Source organism: Cherax quadricarinatus, chromosome 39, assembly GCF_038502225.1.
Source record: "Cherax quadricarinatus isolate ZL_2023a chromosome 39, ASM3850222v1, whole genome shotgun sequence".
Taxonomy (NCBI): domain Eukaryota; kingdom Metazoa; phylum Arthropoda; class Malacostraca; order Decapoda; family Parastacidae; genus Cherax; species Cherax quadricarinatus.
The window spans coordinates 5,651,990-5,674,174 of record NC_091330.1 but is presented as its reverse complement, the minus strand read 5'-3'; the positions used below and the strand labels follow the sequence as shown (position 1 = coordinate 5,674,174).

General features: G+C 40.6%; 1 protein-coding gene across 1 annotated transcript in view; it reads left to right on the top strand.

Annotated features, from left to right (window-relative positions):
• Positions 1–17,724, top strand: part of LOC128696296 (cardioacceleratory peptide receptor) — a 56,642-nt gene extending 38,918 nt beyond the window's left edge. The window contains exons 6-8 of the mRNA XM_053787473.2: positions 1,922–2,031; positions 5,917–6,049; positions 14,189–17,724. Of these exons, the coding sequence (XP_053643448.1) occupies positions 1,922–2,031; positions 5,917–6,049; positions 14,189–14,449 (504 nt within the window). The 3' untranslated portion in view covers positions 14,450–17,724. The remainder of the gene's footprint in view (positions 1–1,921; positions 2,032–5,916; positions 6,050–14,188) is intronic.
• Positions 17,725–22,185: the final 4,461 nt, after the last annotated feature.

The following is a 22,185-nucleotide window of genomic DNA, read 5'->3' as shown; positions in this document are numbered from 1 at the left end:
AGTAAGAATAATCACTAAATCCCATCCCTGGCAACACACCCCCCACTCTTCATAGACCTAAACTTACTCCCAGTTCAGTACATACACACTTACTACTGTGCAATCTACATCTACAGGGCCTTAAACTCTAATATCAACCTTGACCTAAAACGCTTTCTTGATAGTTGTGACAGAACCCACAGGCATAACACCAGACACAAACATCTCTACGACATTCCCCGTGTCCGACTAAACCTTTACAAAAATTCAATGTATGTCAAAGGCCCTAAAATCTGGAATACCCTACCTGAGAACTCTAGAACTGCAGACACATTCTTCACCTTCAAAACTACCATTAGAAAACATCTTATCTCCCTGATACACCCCGTCAACTAACTACACGAATACCACCTGGTGGTTCACACTTACACTCACTCACTCATTTGACCATAAACAGAAATATTAATCTCAGTCTTAAAATAATGAATCCTGTGATACTCCAATACTGAAACTATATACTGTGCCAAAACGAAAGCATTCACATTGCTAAACTCACAAACTAGTATTTAGTCACTTAGCCATAATACCAACTTACCTCATAATTTGTAATATTTTACAATTAAGAATAAAACTAAGTATGCCCGAAATGCCTAGCCATGCTAAGCGTTCTAGTGGTACACTCTGTAATCACAATTTTACTACATGTAAACCACACAATAACCAAATTTCTGTAAACTCAGCATTGTAATCCTCATAGAGAATAAACTTTGAATTTGTAGTTGCAGGCATCAATTCACAGCTATTGGCCCCGCCTCTTCTCTGGTCGCTACTAGGTTCACTCTCTCCCTGCTCCATTAGCTTTATCGTATCTCTTCTTAAAGCTATGTATATATCCTGTCTCCACTATGTATGTGTGTACTAGTATTCTGAAATCTTAACTTACCTTTGGGTAACGAGGCTGCGTTCCCTTAAGATACACTGTTCTTAACTTCCGGCGTCCTGTACCTCATCCCACTGCCGATACTCTCCTCCCACTATATAATCTGTATTTACTCATACCATGATTATAATTATAACCTTCGCTTTTAAAGGGGTGGAGGGGTAAGCCAGTGGAAGGCCTCGGTCAGATGACCACAGCCTCCAGCGGCAGGTCGTCATATGATTAAGACCAGCGTCAGGAAACACTTGTCCTGTTTCCAGACGAATCTTACCTAACCTGACCTAATACTCATCACGTATTTGATCAAGGTCCCGTGAGCGAAACGTTTTCAGTGAAGGTGTCCTATACACATGCATTTGTGTTCTTTGCTCTAGTTGTCGACATTGACAACTCGGGTCCTTGTAATGTCCTCCCCCAGGATGCGAGCCACAACTCCCCACTAATTCCTAGGTATCTATTTACTGCTAGGAAACAGGGGCACATATTGTGTCTCTTCGTTCTGAACCTTCCCTTCACAGTCATCGTCCATCCTGCAAACGAGGATTGTGTATGTCCTAATTAAGTATGTCCTAATTATGTATGTTCTGATGATGTATGTCCTGATTACGTCTTCTCTTCGGTTAATTTACATAGCATTTCTTAAAGCATTTTTTCCCTACACTTTCCGACCTTATAGGCCTTTGCTGGTTTTTCGAGTTGGTCTCTCAGGCTACATAGGCCTCCTTCTGGCAATGGAAGAAACTGAAAATCTACGAACGTTTACTGAAGTATATTTCAATATTTTCTGAAATACATTCACACCCAATTGATATGATTAACTTTAAAGTTCTAGTAACTAGTGACGTGATTATCTAAATGCTAACCTGAGGAAGAGATGGTTAACCCAGACTAACAATATTCTTATTTTGCCTGACAATGGGTTAGCCTCACCTCACCGGATGGTGTTGTCAATTAGGATAACCTACCTGATGGTGTGATGAGCTGAGTACCTCACCTTTGCAGGTGTATCTGATGGTGATTCTGGTTCTCGTCTTCATCTCGTGTCAGCTGCTCTTGCTGATTCTCTATCTGAGAATTTATTACACTCTCTGGAGACAGTCAACTTATTTCAGGTGAGTCCTCGCATGAGAGATAGAGAGAGAGAGAGAGAGAGAGAGAGAGAGAGAGAGAGAGAGAGAGAGAGGTGATTGGTATTATTTGTTTTCTATCACGCATTATTCAAAATGCTTCAAGGCTACATATAATATTAGCCACTTTATATAGATAAGTGTCGGGGAAGGCTTCCACGTATGCTGAGGCAAGTAACAACAGCTGGTAAACACAAGCTGTAAATCTAAGTTTACCCTTGTAACACCATTGTGTAAAAGAAAAAGGGCGAGGGAGAGGGATGTGAGGAGAGAGGGAGATATAGGGATAAAAAGAGAGGGAGATTTTTTCTGCAAATATTTTCTTCCCTTTTTTCTAATGGTCTTCTACAATGTTTATACAGCTAGACTTATTAGTCAGACAGGTCAATAGCTAAAACTAGCTCACCCATTTCTTTATTAAAATTCTCTCTCTCTCTCTCTCTCTCTCTCTCTCTCTCATGTATTTTTTCACAGCGGTTATATATATATATATATATATATATATATATATATATATATATATATATATATATATATATATATATATATATATATATATATATATATATATATATGTCGTGCCGAATAGGCAGAACTTGCGATCTTGGCTAAAATAGCAACGCTCACAGCGCAATAATTTCGCCAAAATCATTCTGAACCTAACGAAAAAAATATATTTGATTGTGTTTGTTTAGTACTAAATTATTGTAATCGTATTTAAAATATATTTAGTTGGGTTAGGCTAAAATAAATTGCTCTCTTTATAACAAGGTTAGGTAAGTTTTCTAAGATTCTTTTGGTGCAAAATTAAAAATTTTTACATTAATATTAATGTATATATATATATATATATATATATATATATATATATATATATATATATATATATATATATATATATATATATATATATATGTCGTGCCGAATATGCAAAACTGGTCAATTAGCAAGAACTCATTTAAAATTAAGTCCTTATTAAAATTTTCTCTTATACGTTTAAAGATATATTTTTTTCATTAGTTTTAATGTAAAAAATTTTAATTTTGCACCAAAAGAATCTTAGAGAACTTACCTAACCTTATTATAACAAAATCAATTTATTTTAGCCTAAACCAACTAAATATATTTTAAATACGTTTAAAATAATTTAGTACTAAACAAACACAATCAAATATATTTTTTTTTGTAAGGTTCCGAATGATTTTGGCGAAATTATTGCATACACAAATTTTCACTTGTCCTATATGGCAAGATGAGCGTTGCTATTTAAGCCAAGATAGCAAGTTCTGCCTATTCGGCACGACATATATATATATATATATATATATATATATATATATATATATATATATATATATATATATATATATATATATATATATATATTGTGCCGAATAGGTAAATCATGCAATTTTGGCTTAAATAGCAACGCTCTTCTTACCAAATAAGACAAGGGAAAGTTTGTGTATGCAATAATTTCGCAAAAATCATTCTGAACCTAACGAAAAAAAATATATTTCCTTGTGTTTATTATTAAATTATTATAAACTTATGAGAATATTGATTTTAGGAGACAGGATCGTCCAGGCGGAACTGGGAGGTACGTCCAAGAGTTAATGATCTTCGAAGAAACTAAGAGAGAGAGAAAAAAAGTTTTGAGAAAGCCTGAAAATGTCTTAGACTGTGAACTTGAGAGACTAAATGAGATATGGGACAGTGAATCGGTAAACTCGTTTAGGAGGGAGTGGTGGTTTGATTTTCCTGTCAGTAATGGCGAGACAGACACGCTGTTCTCGTAGCTACACCGCAGAGGTATAGATTATAGAAACCTTTCGGTCTAAGGTTTTCAGTGTAGGTGTTTTAAATGAATGCATTCTTGTAAATTTCCCTCAAAAATGGAAACTACGAACGCTGAGACAGTCCCTTGAAATACTGCATTATATTGTTTACCCGTGTGGGTGATGTGGTGCATTTAAAAGTAAAGGCTCGATCCTCTGTCCCGTAATTACGATCCGTTGTCTGATCTCTTAAGTTGTTGGTGATTGCAGTTTTAGGGTGGGACGTCCGGCTTGGAGCACGAGTAGCTCAAGAAATACAGATTATTTTCTTTCATAAACACCGGAACCAGAAAGATAAATTCGTACCTTTCTGCAGGGATGCTGACAAGAATCACAGGAAGAGCCCATGATTCAGTCCCCCATCCAAGGAAGTAGAATTCAGAAACAGGAGTACACAGTGTGACTTTGTAAATGGTCCAAGTCGGACCGAAACGTCGTCGTAAGCTTCTCTCTTTTATGTGCGGGTTATCGTTCCAGTCACGGTATTGTGCCTTTTTTTTGTTATTCAGAAACAGGAGTATTTAAACAAAACAAGAAAGGGCTCGCCTTAATTATGGCAGAGAACAGCGAGCCAGAAATGCCTTTTTCTACTAAGCAATCACATGTTGAACAATTACATCAAAAGGAGATAGGAGATAGACTGTGGACTATACGTAGATAGCAGTAGGAATGTATGATTCTTCACAGCCGAGCATGATCAGTGCCAGGCAGTGGAAAGTACAACATACATGTATTTGGCAAATAGTGAAATGATGAGCCAGGAAATCATGAGAATTCTGAGGAACTCGATACAGAGAAAGCAATAGTACCAGACAGGAATTCCCCATGGATATTAAGCTGAAGTTCTGTGCAATCCTCTTATATAAGTTTCCAACAAATCCTCAGACGCAGAGGAATTGCAGGGCAGGTGGAAGATAGCAAATACAATTATAATATTCAAGAAGATTCTACAATGAGGAGGCTGTAGAATTCCCCTCCGACCCTCCCTCTTCTCGGGGACCTGAACCCCTCGTCTGCCCTGACGAGAGCAGCGACAGTGACGAACCGAGTACGCCAAGCTAACAAAATTCTTAGCTTCATATCTAGAAGTATAAATAATAGAAGTCCTCAGGTTGTTCTTCAACTCTATATATCCTTGGTTAGGCCTCATTTAGACTATGTTGCTCAGTTCTGGTCACCGTATTACAGAATGGATATAAATGCTCTGGAAAACGTACAGAGGAGGATGACAAAGATGATCCCATGTATCAGAAATCTTCCCTGTGAGGATAGACTGAGGCCCTGAATCTGCACTCTCTTGAAAGGCGTAGAATTAGGGAGGATATGATCGAGGTGTATAAATGGAAAACAGGAATAAATAAAGGGGATGTAAATAGCGTGCTGAAAATTTCCAGCCAAGACAGGACTCGCAGCAATGGTTTCAAGTTGGAAAAATTCGGATTCAGGAAGGATATAGGAAAGCACTGGTTTGGTAATAGAGTTGTGGATGAGTGGAACAAACTCCCGAGTACAGTTATTCTGGCTAAAACGTTGTGTAGTTTTAGAAATAGGTTAGATAAATACATGAGTGGGTGTGGGTGGGTGTGAGTTGGACCTGACTAGCTTGTGCTGCTGGGCCTGGTGCCGTGCTCCTTCCTTGAATGGAGGTGACCAGATTGGGTGGGTCATAGGGCTAATCCGGGGGAGGGAGACATGGACCTGCTCCGTGTGGGTCAGTAGGCCTGCTACAGTGTTCTTTCTCATGTTCTTATGTTCTAAGCGGACGCTCCCGTAGCAGTAAACTAGTAAATATACAAGGGTCCATCTCCCTTTTTTTCTACGTCTAACCCTCTTTCAAAACCACCTGTTTACCCCCACACTCTCAAAGAAATCCTTCCTCTCTTAAAGAAATTCATTTCCATGCATCGATCTTCTTAGTCTTTTTTACAGAGACTTCCCCTTTTTCCTGTCACTCTCTCTCCACACTCACCTCCTTACATAATTCCTCCCCTTCCCTAGCATTCATCACACTCACCTTCTAACGCTCTTACAGAAGCGAGCAGCGAGGGAATATTGACAGCCATCGCTCAAACAGTCTCCTTCCTCAAGCCAAGACGAAAACTCTCAATATGACTATAGTTATTGTAGTCACCTTCTTCATTACCAACACCCCGTATGTCATACAGGTGAGAGGACTTAGCTCATAGAGGTAAGAAGACTTACTTCATACAGGTGAGAAGACTTACTTCATACAGGTGAGAAGACTTACCTCATACAGATAAGAAAACTTACTTCATACAGGTGAGAAGACTTACTTCATACAGGTGAGAAGACTTACTTCATACAGGTGAGAAGACTTACTTCATACAGGTGAGAAGACTTACTTCATACAGGTGAGAAGACTTACTTCATACAGGTGAGAAGACTTAGCTCATACAGGTAAGAAAACTTACTTCATACAGGTGAGAAGACTTAGCTTATACAGGTGAGAAGACTTACTTCATACAGGTGAGAAGACTTACATCATACAGGTAAGAAAACTTACTTCATACAGGTGAGAAGACTTACTTCATACAGGTGAGAAGACTTACTTCATACAGGTGAGAAGACTTACTTCATACAGGTGAGAAGACTTACTTCATACAGGTGAGAAGACTTACTTCATACAGGTGAGAAGACTTACCTCATACAGGTAAGAAGACTTACTTCATACAGGTGAGAAGACTTACTTCATACAGGTGAGAAGACTTACTTCATACAGGTGAGAAGACTTACTTCATACAGGTGAGAAGACTTACCTCATACAGGTAAGAAGACTTACTTCATACAGGTGAGAAGACTTACTTCATACAGGTGAGAAAACTTACCTCATACAGGTAAGAAGACTTACTTCATACAGGTGAGAAGACTTAGCTCATACAGGTGAGAAGACTTACTTCATACAGGTGAGAAGACTTACTTCATACAGGTAAGAAGCCTTACTTCATACAGGTGAGAAGACTTACTTCATACAGGTGAGAAGACTTAGCTCATACAGGTGAGAAGACTTCATGCAGGTAAGAAGACTTACTTCATACAGGTAAGAAGACTTAGCTCATACAGGTGAGAAGACTTACTTCATACAGGTGAGAAGACTTACTTCATACAGGTAAGAAGCCTTACTTCATACAGGTGAGAAGACTTACTTCATACAGCAGAGAAGACTTAGCTCATACAGGTGAGAAGACTTACTTCATACAGGTGAGAAGTCTTACTTCATACAGGTGAGAAGACTTACTTCATACAGGTGAGAAGTCTTACTTCATACAGGTGAGAACACTTACTTCATACAGGTGAGAAGTCTTACTTCATACAGGTGAGAAGACTTACTTCATACAGGTAAGAAGACTTACTTCATACAGGTGAGAAGACTTACTTCATACAGGTGAGAAGACTTACTTCATACAGGTGAGAAGACTTACTTCATACAGGTAAGAAGACTTACTTCATACAGGTGAGAAGACTTACTTCATACAGGTGAGAAGACTTACTTCATACAGGTAAGAAGCCTTACTTCATACAGGTGAGAAGACTTACTTCATACAGCAGAGAAGACTTAGCTCATACAGGTGAGAAGACTTACTTCATACAGGTGAGAAGACTTACTTCATACAGGTGAGAAGACTTAGCTCATACAGGTGAGAAGACTTACTTCATGCAGGTAAGAAGACTTACTTCATACAGGTAAGAAGACTTAGCTCATACAAGTGAGAAGACTTACTTCATACAGGTGAGAAGACTTACTTCATACAGGTAAGAAGCCTTACTTCATACAGGTGAGAAGACTTACTTCATACAGCAGAGAAGACTTAGCTCATACAGGTGAGAAGACTTACTTCATACAGGTGAGAAGTCTTACTTCATACAGGTGAGAAGACTTACTTCATACAGGTGAGAAGTCTTACTTCATACAGGTGAGAACACTTACTTCATACAGGTGAGAAGTCTTACTTCATACAGGTGAGAAGACTTACTTCATACAGGTAAGAAGACTTACTTCATACAGGTGAGAAGACTTACTTCATACAGGTGAGAAGACTTACTTCATACAGGTGAGAAGACTTACTTCATACAGGTGAGAAGACTTACTTCATACAGGTGAGAAGACTTACTTCATACAGGTGAGAAGACTTACTTCATACAGGTAAGAAGACTTACTTCATACAGGTGAGAAGACTTATTTCATACAGGTGAGAAGACTTACTTCATACAGGTAAGAAGCCTTACTTCATACAGGTGAGAAGACTTACTTCATACAGCAGAGAAGACTTAGCTCATACAGGTGAGAAGACTTACTTCATACAGGTGAGAAGACTTACTTCATACAGGTGAGAAGACTTAGCTCATACAGGTGAGAAGTCTTACTTCATACAGGTGAGAACACTTACTTCATACAGGTGAGAAGTCTTACTTCATACAGGTGAGAAGACTTACTTCATACAGGTAAGAAGACTTACTTCATACAGGTGAGAAGACTTACTTCATACAGGTGAGAAGACTTACTTCATACAGGTTAGAAGACTTACTTCATACAGGTGAGAAGACTTACTTCATGCAGGTGAGAAGACTTACTTAATACAGGTGAGAAGACTTACTTCATGCAGGTGAGAAGACTTACTTCATACAGGTGAGAAGACTTACTTCATACAGGTGAGAAGACTTACTTCATGCAGGTTAGAAGACTTACTTCATACAGGTGAGAAGACTTACTTCATACAGGTAAGAAGACTTACTTCATGCAGGTTAGAAGACTTACTTCATACAGGTGAGAAGACTTACTTCATACAGGTAAGAAGACTTACTTCATACAGGTGAGAAGACTTACTTCATACAGGTGAGATGACTTACTTCATGCAGGTGAGAAGACTTACTTCATACAGGTGAGAAGACTTAGCTCATACAGGTGAGATGACTTACTTCATACAGGTAAGAAGACTTACTTCATGCAGGTGAGAAGACTTAGCTCATACAGGTGAGAAGACTTACTTCATACAGGTGAGAAGACTTAGCTCATACAGGTGAGATGACTTAGCTCATACAGGTGAGATGACTTACTTCATGCAGGTGAGAAGACTTACTTCATGCAGGTGAGAAGACTTAGCTCATACAGGTGAGATGACTTACTTCATACAGGTGAGAAGACTTAATTCATACAGGTGAGAAGACGTACTTCATACAGGTGAGAAGACTTACTTCATACAGGTAAGAGGACTTACTTCATGCAGGTGAGAAGACTTAGCTCATACAGGTGAGAAGACTTACTTCATACAGGTGAGAAGACTTACTTCATACAGGTGAGAAGACTTAGCTCATACAGGTGAGATGACTTACTTCATACAGGTGAGAAGACTTACTTCATACAGGTAAGAAGACTTACTTCATGCAGGTGACAAGACTTAGCTCATACAGGTGAGAAGACTTACTTCATACAGGTAAGAAGACTTACTTCATACAGGTGAGAAGACTTACTTCATACAGGTGAGAAGACTTACTTCATACAGGTGAGAAGACTTACTTCATACAGGTGAGAAGACTTACTTCATACAGGTGAGAAGACTTACTTCATACAGGTGAGAAGACTTACTTCATGCAGGTTAGAAGACTTACTTCATACAGGTGAGAAGACTTACTTCATACAGGTGAGAAGACTTACTTCATACAGGTGAAAAGACTTACTTCATACAGGTGAGAAGACTTACTTCATACAGGTGAGAAGACTTACTTCATACAGGTGAGAAGACTTACTTCATACAGGTGAGAAGACTTACTTCATACAGGTGAGAAGACTTACTTCATACAGGTGAGAAGACTTACTTCATACAGGTGAAAAGACTTACTTCATACAGGTGAGAAGACTTACTTCATACAGGTGAGATGACTTACTTCATGCAGGTGAGAAGACTTACTTCATACAGGTGAGAAGACTTAGCTCATACAGGTGAGATGACTTACTTCATACAGGTAAGAAGACTTACTTCATGCAGGTGAGAAGACTTAGCTCATACAGGTGAGAAGACTTACTTCATACAGGTGAGAAGACTTAGCTCATACAGGTGAGATGACTTAGCTCATACAGGTGAGATGACTTACTTCATGCAGGTGAGAAGACTTACTTCATGCAGGTGAGAAGACTTAGCTCATACAGGTGAGATGACTTACTTCATACAGGTGAGAAGACTTAATTCATACAGGTGAGAAGACGTACTTCATACAGGTGAGAAGACTTACTTCATACAGGTAAGAGGACTTACTTCATGCAGGTGAGAAGACTTAGCTCATACAGGTGAGAAGACTTACTTCATACAGGTGAGAAGACTTACTTCATACAGGTGAGAAGACTTAGCTCATACAGGTGAGATGACTTACTTCATACAGGTGAGAAGACTTACTTCATACAGGTAAGAAGACTTACTTCATGCAGGTGAGAAGACTTAGCTCATACAGGTGAGAAGACTTACTTCATACAGGTGAGAAGACTTACTTCATACAGGTGAGAAGACTTAGCTTATACAGGTGAGAAGACTTACTTCATACAGGTGAGAAGACTTACTTCATACAGGTGAGAAGACTTAGCTTATACAGGTGAGAAGACTTACTTCATACAGGTGAGAAGACTTACTTCATACAGGTGAGAAGACTTAGCTCATACAGGTGAGATGACTTACTTCATGCAGGTGAGAAGACTTACTTCATGCAGGTGAGAAGACTTAGCTCATACAGGTGAGATGACTTACTTCATACAGGTGAGAAGACTTACTTCATACAGGTGAGAAGACTTACTTCATACAGGTGAGATGACTTACTTCATACAGGTGAGAAGACTTACTTCATACAGGTGAGAAGACTTAGCTCATACAGGTGAGAAGACTTATTTCATACAGGTGAGAAGACTTACCTCATACAGGTAAGAAAACTTACTTCATACAGGTGAGAAGACTTAGCTCATACAGGTGAGAAGACTTACTTCATACAGGTGAGAAGACTTACTTCATACAGGTGAGAAGACTTAGCTCATACAGGTGAGAAGACTTACTTCATACAGGTGAGAAGACTTACTTCATACAGGTCAGAAGACTTACTTCATACAGGTAAGAAGACTTACTTCATACAGGTAAGAAGACTTACTTCATACAGGTGAGATGACTTACTTCATACAGGTAAGAAGACTTACTTCATACAGGTGATGGTTATGTGAAACTAATAGAGACAACGTTCAACAAAGTGTAATTCATATATCATCGTATAATTTACTTTTCAACAGGTAAATTCTTCATCACCTTCATGCAACTAAGAATTCCTGACCTTTTTTTGCATTGCAGATGACGTGTGAGGGAGGTAAGGAAAAGTTCGAATTTAGTGTATTACAAATTACCTTAGGATGACTGTGTATGTTTTTGGGCTCTTTTTGTTAGCGTTCTGCATTCTTGTAGGAGTGTGTGTGTGTATGTCAGCGCCACCTGTGACTCAGCTCCCAAACTAACCCTCTCCACACACTTTCCCCTGCATCTAGTGACCCTTTCGTTACACGAAACAATGTTCAACAGCCACCATTACCATTTATGTTTTGAAATATCAAAAATTAACCCTAAATGTAATGAGAAATCTCCTGTGATTTTAGTTAGGTTAGGTTAGGTAAGGTTCGTCAGGAAACAGGACAAATGTTTCCTGACGCGGGTCTTAGTCAGATGATGACCCGCCTTTGGAGCTTTTGGTCATCTGACCGAGGCCTTCCGCTGGCTTACCGGTCTTCCCTTTTAAAAATTATGGTCATTAATAACCATTGTTATTTTTTTGTTTGTGATTTTAGTTATCCCCGTTAAGATGCTCTTCGAAGCGATCGTATTGCTATGCCCAGTGTTACGATACCCCCACATGGCGATGCCCTGTATTTTGATGCCAAGTATAAATGCCCCCTCGGTGTGATGCAACACGTTATGATGCCCTGAGTTGTGATATCCCTGGCTATGGGCGTTGCTCGGCGCTAAAATCCACCATGATACTATGATCTGTTCAGTGATGCCTCGTGCACCGATGCCCAGTGCAGGAAAGGACCATGATACGACGCCGTCGGCTGCGTCGTACCGTACTGCGATGCTCCACTTGTACATCGGTGAACCTCTCACTCCTGAATGTTACGAAGTACTGAAACTGGTGCCATCTGGCGCTAGAACAGAGACACTAATATACTGTATCAGGTTTACAGTATCTCTATTGGCTAATAAAAAGAACTTCACGAAATTCGAGGGAATCCTTCAACTCATTTTCTTTTTTAGTGTGATAGTTTTATTACGTATCTCATACCCTACCTGTTTCATAGTGCTAAATCTCGTAGCTCGACTGGTAGCGCACTCAGCTCACACACTGAAGTCCGTGTTTCATAGTGCTAAATCTCGTAGCTCGACTGGTAGCGCACTCAACTCACACACTGAAGTCCGTGTTTCATAGTGCTAAATCTCGTAGCTCGACTGGTAGCGCACTCAGCTCACACACTGAAGTCCGGGTTTCGTAGTGCTAAATCTCGTAGCTCGACTGGTAGCGCACTCAGCTCACACACTGAAGTCCGTGTTTCGTAGTGCTAAATCTCGTAGCTCGACTGGTAGCGCACTCAGCTCACACACTGAAGCCCGTGTTTCGTAGTGCTAAATCTCGTAGCTCGACTGGTAGCGCACTCAACTCACACACTGAAGCCCGTGTTTCGTAGTGCTAAATCTCGTAGCTCGACTGGTAGCGCACTCAGCTCACACACTGAAGCCCGTGTTTCGTAGTGCTAAATCTCGTAGCTCGACTGGTAGCGCACTCAGCTCACACACTGAAGCCCGTGTTTCGTAGTGCTAAATCTCGTAGCTCGACTGGTAGCGCACTCAGCTCACACACTGAAGCCCGTGTTTCATAGTGCTAAATCTCGTAGCTCGACTGGTAGCGCACTCAACTCACACACTGAAGCCCGTGTTTCGATCCCAGGTGCAGGTGGAAGCATTAGGACGTGTTTCCTTAAGACATCTGCTGTCCTTGTTCACCTAGGAGTAAAATAGGTACTTGGGCGCTAGTCGTCTGGTGTGGGTCGCATCCTGGGACAAAATTGACCTAATTTGTCCGAAATGCTCTGCATAACGAGGGGCTTTCTATATAGTAATGTGTCAAGGATGTCAGCTAGACCTGTATACCCTGTACATGTACTTGTAGAAATAAAGATTATTATTATTATTATTATTATTATTATTATTAACTTGCCAACACATTGTATTGTAAACATACATAAATGCAGTGAGAATGAGGCCATTATTAAATCTTTTTAACTCGCCTGACTGATCAGAAACTAGGCCGCGATTACCGGAAGGGGGATCGAGCCTGCACCCTCTCCTTACGCTGAATGACTCATATGGATATAGCGCTTCGTAAAATAGACTAAAATACAATTTGCAGGGAAACGGTATAAAATACCAACACCATGGAAACAGGCACACAAACTGTATTGAGATCTTTTGTTGACAACGTTTCGCTGAGGCTTTAAAATGTCAAGGCTTTTTAAAGACTTGAAAATGCCCACTGGTTTGGCGAATTACCTTCCGGTAATACCGGAAACTAGGCCGTGATTACCGGAAGGTAATCGCGGCCTAGTTTCTGCTGACCAGTCAGGCGAACAAAAAAAAACTAATTACTGACCTCCCGCACAGTTTGAATTTTCGGACTGCGATGTTATTTTCGTGCTCATCTGTTTATTTTATCCACATGAATGATTTGAGGCTTGTTTTGTTTTGTTTCTTTTATTAAAATGAATTGTACCGTCCTACTTTATTTTGTTTTAGTCCTACTTGAAAATCGTGAAATCAAATTGGTTTCTCGAAGTCTCGTAAAAGACGAAGGACTTTTACTGGAGTTTGAGAATCACCTTCTCTCCCTCTTTCTTATTTTCCCTCTCGCTCCCTAACCTCCATTTCTTCCTTCCCAGGGGCCTTATTGGTTATGCAAAGTGGTCGTTTTTAGTTGAGGAGAGGGAGAAGAAACGGGGAGAAGGAAGATAAGGAAACAGTGGGAAGGGAAGAGACAAATGAGAGAAGGTTAATATAATTACGTCAGAGGGAGGTTTTTCGGGTGAGATGATCAAATGTTTTTTGGTAAACAGTCATTAAATTTCTTTATGATGCAACGGATAAGGATTATATTCCTGATTATTTATTTAGATGTGTTGCGTGACCCTTGTAGTTTATGTAATAAATATAATTAGGAGTGATAGAGGTTTGGTGCGCCTATAGATTTTGATATATTTGTCTCTTCCTCTCTTCCAGGAGCTGATGATGTCCTTCGGGGACATTCATCATATCAACCCCAATGTAATAGCTGTCTTCGGCATCATCTCAGCTTCCAACTCCTGTTTCAATCCCTTCATCTACCTCTTCTTCTGCCCGAAGGGGGAAGGAAGATCACTGGAGAGCTACCGGGTGACCTTCACCCGTCGCTGGAACACTCTCAACAGCAGGACTCCTCCGAGGCCGGCCACTGCCCAAGCCTACCCCACCTCCAGGAACTCCAGCAGGGAGGGCAGATGAGCTCTTTCCGAAGAGTCAAGGCTACGCTGATTTTATTTCTGTGCAAAGACAGAAGAGACTATCCATCGTCCTCTAGACAGTCACCTGTCTGTAATGGCCGCAACGGTAGTTAAACTAAAAGGAGAAAACCAAGGAGATGGGGGAATGATAATCTGATATAATCACCAAGACTCCAAGGAGTCTTGGTGATTATAACAGGTCTTCAAAAAACAAAAAATCAATACCGTGCGATCTCTGTAATGTCTGGTGAGCCCATAAGTATCATCGTGAGTGTGGATAACAATGATTGTTAGCAAGTAGCCAGCTGCTTGGTGAGCGAACACGTGATTGTTGAATATATCAGTACTTGGTGAACTGACGAACACTTAGTACTAATGAAACCTATTAACTAAACTAATTAACATAGTGCTTTGAACTATTGAAACCCGGTGAACAGATGAATAACGTGGGACTACTTAAATACCAGCTAATTGTACTAGCTAGTGGCAACATGAACGCCGGAGAAAAGTTTAAACACTTGTGAAGATGAACGTTATACATGTGTATGTAACCCACTGAGCACATCAACATTAGTTGTAAAAGTCAGTTATATATGCAAATCAACACAAGTTTCTTAAAACAGCTGTACGAATCACATCCTTACCTTGTGCACTTGTGAAGGCAGCAACATCCTCACACCTGGTGAGTTGGCAAAAGCCAAGGCTTTCTTTAAGCATTTGTTTTCACAACAAAAGATTAACTGATAAACAATAAAAAGAAAAAACACAGTGCCATTGCTGGAACAATTCGCAATCCATAAATAAGATATGAAGCTGACGTTTCGGTCCATTGCGACTTGATTAGGGTTCAGAATGGGCAGAAACGTCCTTTTGTTTCATCTTCTATTTATGGGTTAGCTGTCGACTCAAACACCTAATATACCCCGAAAGATGTATATCTCTCACTGAATATATACCAAAAGATTACCTTAATCCCTATGTTAGATATTAAAGTGTTCTTCACTGGTTGTCTACAGTACAGGTGAGCTGCAGCCTTAATGACCCCTCGTGTAGTAGACTTTAAACCCCATTCACCAACCAACCTGCTGTATGTAACTGAACAGCTGATAACTATCAGGAAGTACAGTACATGGTATCAAAGGGAGCCACAACCCAAAACAAACTTCTCGCACACACTGCCCCTTGTGTACATCAGTGTTCAACTTCGCCTCGCCAGCGAATGTTTTGTTGCTGAAACGGGATGCGAGACCACAGTGTTAACTACTAGCACTGATCAGTTGCTCTCGGTACAAAGTATAGTTTGTCACTCGACAAGGTTTAGTGAGATGACCAAGTACAGATTTAGATTTTTTTTTCTTTCTGAAGAGGTGCTACCAAATTTTAAGCTTCAGCACACAATGCCAAATACTGTTTGGAAATGAATTCCAGTGATATAGAATTGATGTCCTTAGTGCAGACTAGAATACTAATATAATTTGGTGAATAATTTCGTCAAATTCTTCTTCTTCTTCTTCTTCTTCTTCTTCTTCTTCTTCTTCTTCTTCTTCTTCTTCTTCTTCTTCTTCTTCTTCTTCTTCTTCTTCTTCTTATTGATGTTGTTAATTATATTCATGGCAGCCTTGAATGCCAGTATTCGGAACCCTGGTTCTGAGGTTCAGTTCTCTATTCACAGATTCAACAAAGCTTCGAAATGAACCAGCTAGAACTGAAATAAGATTTAAAACTTACTCGTAATACGTTGAACTTAGGCTTTGTTTTGAGCTCGTTATAATTTGCGTATATCCCAGTGTACATACACTGATCAGTATGTATCTCTCATTCTATACACACTGTATGTATCTCACTGAATATACATTGAAAAGTGTATATCTCTGTGAATGTACACTGAATAACATGTTCCTCATTATATATACATTATATATACATTGAAGTATATGTATCTCTCGTATATACACTGAAAGCTGTGCATCTCTCAGTGCATATCATTTGAAAGGTATGTATCTCTGTATACTGAAAGGCGCATGTGTCTCAGTGTATATCCTGCATATCCACTGAAACTTGTGTATATCAGTGAAAATCTACACACCTCAGTGTATCAGTGTAAATACACTGAAGTGTGTATATCAGTGTAAATACACTGAGCTGTGCATCTTGGTGTATATGCACATGCAAGTGTACATGTTTCAGTAAATATACTGAAAGGTTTCTGTGTATATATACCGAAAGGCGTAAATCCTTCAGTGTATATACAGTGTAAATCCTTCAGTGTATATTGAGGCTGCAGTTCACTGCAGCCTCAAGTAACCCACGTGAAGGCGATAGGCTTCAAACCTACCAAATTAACTATTCCGTCACCGAGTATACATATATATACCGAGAGGTGTGTGTATATACCTGGAGGTTACCTGGAGGTTATTCCGGGGATCAACGCCCCCGCGGCCCGGTCCACGACCAGGCCTCCCGATGGATCAGGGCCTGATCAACTAGGCTGTTACAAAGAGTCTATAATTCTAATCTTTATATTAGAGATGAGCACCTTGTTTGATGTCGCTGTTTACGTCATTTGAAACTTTAAAGTCTCTTGTATATTTTTAATAGTTGCCGAAGTTGAACTGTCGTCTTTTTTTTTTAATAATGTAAAAATAATTATAACTTGTGATGGTTGTGATCAAATTTATATATATTTTAGTTAAGAAAAGAATAAGTGAAGTGATCAGTATTGTATAATAAATGGTTTTGGCCCCGATGTGGTACTGAGCATCACAGACGTGGTGTTGAACACTACAGATGAGATACTAGCATCAGAGATGTGGTGTTGAACACTACAGATGAGATACTAGCATCAGAGATGTGGTGTTGAACACTACAGATGAGATACTAGCATCAGAGATGTGGTGTTGAACACTACAGATGAGATACTAGCATCAAAGATGTGGTGTTGAACACTACAGATGAGATACTAGCATCAGAGATGTGGTGTTGAACACTACAGATGAGATACTAGCATCAGAGATGTGGTGTTGAACACTACAGATGAGATACTAGCATCAGAGATGTGGTGTTGAACACTACAGATGAGATACTAGCATCAAAGATGTGGTGTTGAACACTACAGATGAGATACTAGCATCAGAGATGTGGTGTTGAACACTACAGATGAGATACTAGCATCAGAGATGTGGTGTTGAACACTACAGATGAGATACTAGCATCAGAGATGTGGTGTTGAACACTACAGATGAGATACTAGCATCAGAGATGTGGTGTTGAACACTACAGATGAGATACTAGCATCAGAGATGTGGTGTTGAACACTACAGATGAGATACTAGCATCAAAGATGTGGTGTTGAACACTACAGATGAGATACTAGCATCAGAGATGTGGTGTTGAACACTACAGATGAGATACTAGCATCAGAGATGTGGTGTTGAACACTACAGATGAGATACTAGCATCAGAGATGTGGTGTTGAACACTACAGATGAGATACTAGCATCAGAGATGTGGTGTTGAACACTCCAGATGAGATACTAGCATCAGAGATGTGGTGTTGAACACTACAGATGAGATACTAGCATCAAAGATGTGGTGTTGAACACTACAGATGAGATACTAGCATCAGAGATGTGGTGTTGAACACTACAGATGAGATACTAGCATCAGAGATGTGGTGTTGAACACTACAGATGAGATACTAGCATCAGAGATGTGGTGTTGAACACTACAGATGAGATACTAGCATCAGAGATGTGGTGTTGAACACTACAGATGAAATACTAGCATCACAGACGAGGTGTTGAACACTACAGATGAGATACTAGCATCAGAGATGTGGTGTTGAACACTACAGATGTAGTACTAGCATCACAGACGTGGTGTTGAACATTACAGATGTGGCACTGAGCATCACAGATATAGAACTGAACACCACACTTTCGGAATAACAAAAAACACAGCTTCAGAACATTACTACCCAGAAAGTTGAAATATATGAGATGAGTCTCACTGAATATTAAAACAACATATCACTGGTACAGATAAAACAACCTGTGATTATAAACACTGAGCAGGATGTACGGATTTACACTGAGGTAATACAGAGTTTAATGATACAAAAAAAAAAATCAGTAAGAGCACTGGAATATTTAACATGATATATGATTCAATAACACATCTTATACCTAGATAATGTGAGAAGTCACGAAATTTTTTCACACTGGTTGTTTTGCATATTATATATATATATATATATATATATATATATATATATATATATATATATATATATATATATATATATATATATATATATATATATATATATATATATAATGTGAGTTGGAATAAATGTTAATATAATCTCAGTGCTTTCATATGCAAATTACATTGGATATCTGTACTTAATACAGTAATCGCTAGGGGAGAAATTACCTCATTCAGACGTCTCGCCCAGGACTGGACTTATATCTTATGTACACAAATAGATGTAAGTCACAGCTTTATAAAGCTTATCGTTATGATAGAGTCAGGCTCTAGGAAGGTCAAAAGTGATGGGTATTAATGGAGGTCACAGGGTGAAAAAGAGAGAGAAAGAACAAGTCATATAATAAGCATCACCAGAACCATCTCAGCACCACCAGAACCATCTCAGCACCACCAGAACCATCTCAGCACCACCAGAACCATCTCAGCACCACCAGAACCATCTCAGCACCACCAGAACCATCTCAGCACCACCAGAACCATCTCAGCACCACCAGAACCATCTCAGCACCACCAGAACCATCTCAGCACCACCAGAACCATCTCAGCACCACCAGAACCATCTCAGCACCACCAGAACCATCTCAGCACCACCAGAACCATCTCAGCACCACCAGAACCATCTCAGCACCACCAGAACCATCTCAGCACCACCAGAACCATCTCAGCACCACCAGAACCATCTCAGCACCACCAGAACCATCTCAGCACCACCAGAACCATCTCAGCACCACCAGAACCATCTCAGCACCACCAGAACCATCTCAGCACCACCAGAACCATCTCAGCACCACCAGAACCATCTCAGCACCACCAGAACCATCTCAGCACCACCAGAACCATCTCAGCACCACCAGAACCATCTCAGCACCACCAGAACCATCTCAGCACCACCAGAACCATCTCAGCACCACCAGAACCATCTCAGCACCACCAGAACCATCTCAGCACCACCAGAACCATCTCAGCACCACCAGAACCATCTCAGCACCACCAGAACCATCTCAGCACCACCAGAACCATCTCAGCACCACCAGAACCATCTCAGCACCACCAGAACCATCTCAGCACCACCAGAACCATCTCAGCACCACCAGAACCATCTCAGCACCACCAGAACCATCTCAGCACCACCAGAACCATCTCAGCACCACCAGAACCATCTCAGCACCACCAGAACCATCTCAGCACCACCAGAACCATCTCAGCACCACCAGAACCATCTCAGCACCACCAGAACCATCTCAGCACCACCAGAACCATCTCAGCACCACCAGAACCATCTCAGCACCACCAGAACCATCTCAGCACCACCAGAACCATCTCAGCACCACCAGAACCATCTCAGCACCACCAGAACCATCTCAGCACCACCAGAACCATCTCAGCACCACCAGAACCATCTCAGCACCACCAGAACCATCTCAGCACCACCAGAACCATCCCTGGCCTACCAGAACATCCAATAGCACTAGAACTATCTCAGTACCGCCATTACGCTAGAAACCGGTTGAAGGCGATAGAAGCCACTGTTAAAGGTTACACAGATCCGTTAAAGGCGCTATATACTCACATTAAAGGCACTAAAACAAAGGTGAAGGAAACGTCATCTCCCCTCAAGGGTGGTTCCTTCACGCTGGTGAGGGGCTCTTGATCTAGGGAATTGGATCTGTGCTCCAGTTCCCTGAATTAAGACTGAATACCTTCCATCCCCTCCCCCCCACAGGCGCTGCATAATCCTAAGGGTTTAGCGCTTCCCCATGATTATATAACATAGGAAACGTCAATGGCAATCTACCGGTAGCTGGCCGAGACCGGTCAGCAGGCTGGTCATGTTGTGTGATGGTACACTGTACCGACAAGTTGACGAATAAGACACTTGTGCAGCACTTTTCTGCCGGTACGTTTCGCCTGCGAAGACTCGAGGCAGTTGCCTTGATGTTGGTGAGGGGCTTTTCGATCTGAGGAAGTGGACTTCCCTCTCCTGTGATCGAAACTGGGTGTCTCCCGATTCTCCCCCGGGGGGGGGAAAGCCATGAGACCCCTGTGGGTTTAGCGCTTTCTCCTGATTAAAATTTAAAATGAAAACGTCCAGCCTGAAGAAGCCTGCTGCGCAGGCGAAATGTTTCGGTAATAAAGACAGGTGTCGTGCATATGTTCATCAGCTAACTGATGAACACACGATCCGACCACTACCACCTTGAAAAAAATTAGCGTTCCGTTGTTAGCAAGGCTTGGTCATGGACCGGGCCGCGGGGGGCGTTGACCCCCCCGGAGCACCGTCCAGGCTGGTAAGTTCATTACTGTCAAAGGCCCGTAGTGTGTGCTATATTGGTGCGTCTCAATCTTTCAACAACATATACAGCTCAAAGGAGGTTCCTGGATGCTGGTGAGGGGCTCTTGATCCAGGGAACTGAGTCTGAGTTCCAATTCCTTGAATTAAGCATGACTGCCTTCCATCCATTCCCCCCCCCCTCCCCACACACACGCACACGCTCTATAATCCCTCAGGGTTTAGCGCTTCCCATGATACTGCTGGTAATAATAATAATACTCAAAAACATGTAACAAGTTTTAATTATTATTATTATTATTATCAAAAAGAAGCGCTAAACCACAAGGGCTATACAGCGCTGCAACAAAGTTTTAATAATATTATGGGCATACTAAGTTATCTCAGACAATGATACCACTAATGTCATATCTGCCAAAACTATCGTTATGCTGAGCTGTTTACCAGCCAACCATCTTTGAGCGACGGGTCAGTCATTGGGAAGAACTTGTGGTGTGAAGGTTACTCATTGCTGGTGTTGTTCCATTTTAAGGGCTACGACTGCTTACCCTCTGTTTGCATTGACGATGCTAAAAGGGCTCGATACGGCGTAATTTGTCAGTGGCCCTTATAAACCATCAACAGGAAGAGCTGTGTTATAATGGTTCGATCCCCGGTACGGGTGGAACAATAGGGCGTGTTTCCTTAAGACACCTTCTGTTCCTGCTCACCTAGCAGTAAGTAGGTACCTGGGTGTTATCCAGTGGTTGATGCTATGCATCACTTTCGTTTATTCTCTCTCTCTCTCAGTAAACATTATATTATTGTATATTGTTATATCATGTTCCAGAAATGAATCCTAAAGATGACTGGTCACAGAAACGTTGATGGTAATTCAATAAATGTCCTAAGAAGCTGGAAGTGTTTCCCAATTGAGGTGCCGAATAGGTAAAACTTGCGATTTTGGCTTAAATAGCAACGCTCTTCTTGCCCAATAAGACAAGCGAAACTTTGTGTATGCAATAATTTCGCAAAAATCATTCTGAACCTAACGAAAAAAATATATTTCATGTGTTTATTAAATTACTGTAAACTTATCTAAGCTAAATTAAATTGCGCTTGTTATAATAAGGTTAGGTAAGTTTTCTAAGGTTCTGTTGGTACAAAATTATTAATATTTACATTAACATAAATTGAAA